Below are 2,260 nucleotides of genomic sequence, written 5' to 3' on the forward strand. Positions count from 1 at the left end.
ATACATTTATTCATTAAACCTGTTGCATAAAGTCTACACTTAGAGGCGCCTCTGTTTGTCTTTGTAATCGCCATATCAGGCCGCCTCCAGTAAGAAGAAGCCACTTGGTTTGTTCATCAGGAAGTTACCAAAGTTCCCAGGATTGGTTAGAGGGCACCTGCCCAACTTCCAACATTCAATAGCTCTTCCTTTGAGGTATCTATTCATTCAGAGTCTGTTATTGTGTAAATTGATATAATTGGACTGTTGCTTCTGATAGTTATATAATTGTCTTGAGAATTATTTCAACCTAGTCTTGGCAGTTTATCCTGACCAATACCTTTTGAGTCTTTTCTCTTGTTCAAGTAGGCCCCATGCACACGGGGCGTTCAAAAAAACGTACGTCCAAGCTAGTTATAACGCCGGGAAAAACCGGCGTTAAAAACGCGCGTTAAACAGCGTTTCTCAAATTATGTTAATGAGCGTTAAGCCGCGTTAAGCCGCGTCAGCGCTAAATAGCGTTTTTTTAAAAAATCAGTCCTCCTCCATTTTCCACACCCAAAATAACCACAATGCAATGTGTGGAAGCCATTTTGGTAGGAGAGAGAGAGAGGAGAGAGCATTTTCAGATCAGCTGAGAATGTTTCTTGTATTTTCGGAGTAATCTTTGCATTTCTGAGTCATGGATCCTGTTATGCAGAAGGTTGATGAGGCGATCCTGCTCATCATCTTGAGAAGGATGCGTAGAAGGAGACAGTTGGAGGAGGAGAATGAGAGGAGCATACGGCGAAGGTTCTGGGTGCATCCTGTCATGTTGCAGCGTCTGTCCGTGGGGTACTTTACCACCATGTACACCCAACTCCGCATGTATCCGGACAAGTGGTACAACTTCTCACGTATGTCCGTTCCGCTTTTCGATGACCTGCTGGAGAAGCTCAGGCCAAGGCTATCCAGGATGGACACGAACATGCGAAGCAGTGTGTCACCGGAGGAAAGGCTGCTTGTGACACTTCGGTAAGTGAAATCATTTGTGGGTGTTTTGTATAGGGTTAGTACTTGGGTTAAGAGGGTTAGGTGGTGAGGTCCTAGTTAAAACATTTTCAATGTATTTTTGAAAGATAGATGTAATATGTAATCATTTTTTATTTTTATTTTAGGTTTCTTGCTACTGGCCAAAGCTTTGTCTCCTTACACCACTATTTTCTGCTCGGTGTCTCCACGGTGGCCAAAATTGTTAAGGAGACATGTGCGGCAATATGGGAGCAGTTGAAGGAGGTGGTCATGCCGGAGCCGACTGAAGAGATGTGGGAAGCAGTTGTCGACGAATTTTGGGAGAAAACCCAGTTCCCCAACTGTATCGGTGCCCTTGATGGAAAACACATCAGGGTGAAGAAGCCCCCCCATTCCGGCTCTGCATACTTTAACTACAAGAAATATTTTTCTGTGGTACTCCTGGCATTGTCTGATGCCCATCTTCAATTCCTTGCTGTTGATGTAGGAGCATATGGCAGCCAGGGTGATGCCCGCATCTTTCGAGAATCGGCCTTTGGACGTCGGCTACACGAAGGACGACTCAACATACCAACAAGCAGGCCGCTACCGTGTACTGAGGAACCAAGCTTGCCATTGGTCATGGTGGCCGACGAAGCATTTGGACTGGCAGAAAATCTGATGAGGCCATACAGTGGCTATGGACTGAGTCACACCAAACGTATATTCAATTATCGGCTGAGCCGAGCTCGTCGTGTTGTGGAGTGTGCGTTTGGTGTGTGCTCAGCAAAATGGAGGGTTTTGCTGTCATGTATGCAACTGGATGTTGACAATGCCACCAAGGTTGTCCTGGCCTGCTGTGTTTTGCACAATTTCCTAAGGAGAAGCGACAGGAGCAGCGTTGAACCAGAGCCACGTAACCCCATGCACCGCGTGCAGTTTATGGACTTACGAACAACAGCACGAGTCATGACCATCAGAGATAAGTTTGCGGATTTCTTTGTCTCGCCTGATGGGGAAGTGGCATGGCAGGATAATTTTGTCTAAAATCATTCATCTTGTAAACTTTGTGATATCTTCACATACAGCTTTTATTAAACATGTATGTCAGTTCTTTTGATGTCTATCATTCTTCCATTGTTCTAGTTCAATGTTGCATGTGGCAAGTGTGTGCCAGCCCAATGGCCTGTGCATACACTTGCCACATGCAGAAGAAGGAGGGGGGTTTCCTTCTGCATGTGGCAAGTGTGTGCCAGCCCTGGCCTGTGCATACACTTGCCACATGCAGAAG

At 45.8% G+C, this 2,260-nt stretch overlaps 1 protein-coding gene across 1 annotated transcript; it reads left to right on the plus strand.

Moving 5' to 3' along the window:
• Positions 1 to 661: 661 nt before the first annotated feature.
• Positions 662 to 2,016, plus strand: LOC309551948 (uncharacterized protein; the record flags this gene model as incomplete). Its single annotated transcript, XM_082252679.1, has 2 exons — positions 662 to 993; positions 1,137 to 2,016. 2 exons carry the CDS (start codon positions 662 to 664, stop codon positions 2,014 to 2,016), a joined length of 1,212 nt encoding a protein of 403 aa, XP_082108805.1.
• Between the last annotated feature and the right edge of the window lie 244 nt (positions 2,017 to 2,260).

This window comes from Pelophylax lessonae, assembly GCF_965119305.1.
Source record: "Pelophylax lessonae genome assembly, chromosome: 4".
NCBI lineage: Eukaryota > Metazoa > Chordata > Amphibia > Anura > Ranidae > Pelophylax > Pelophylax lessonae.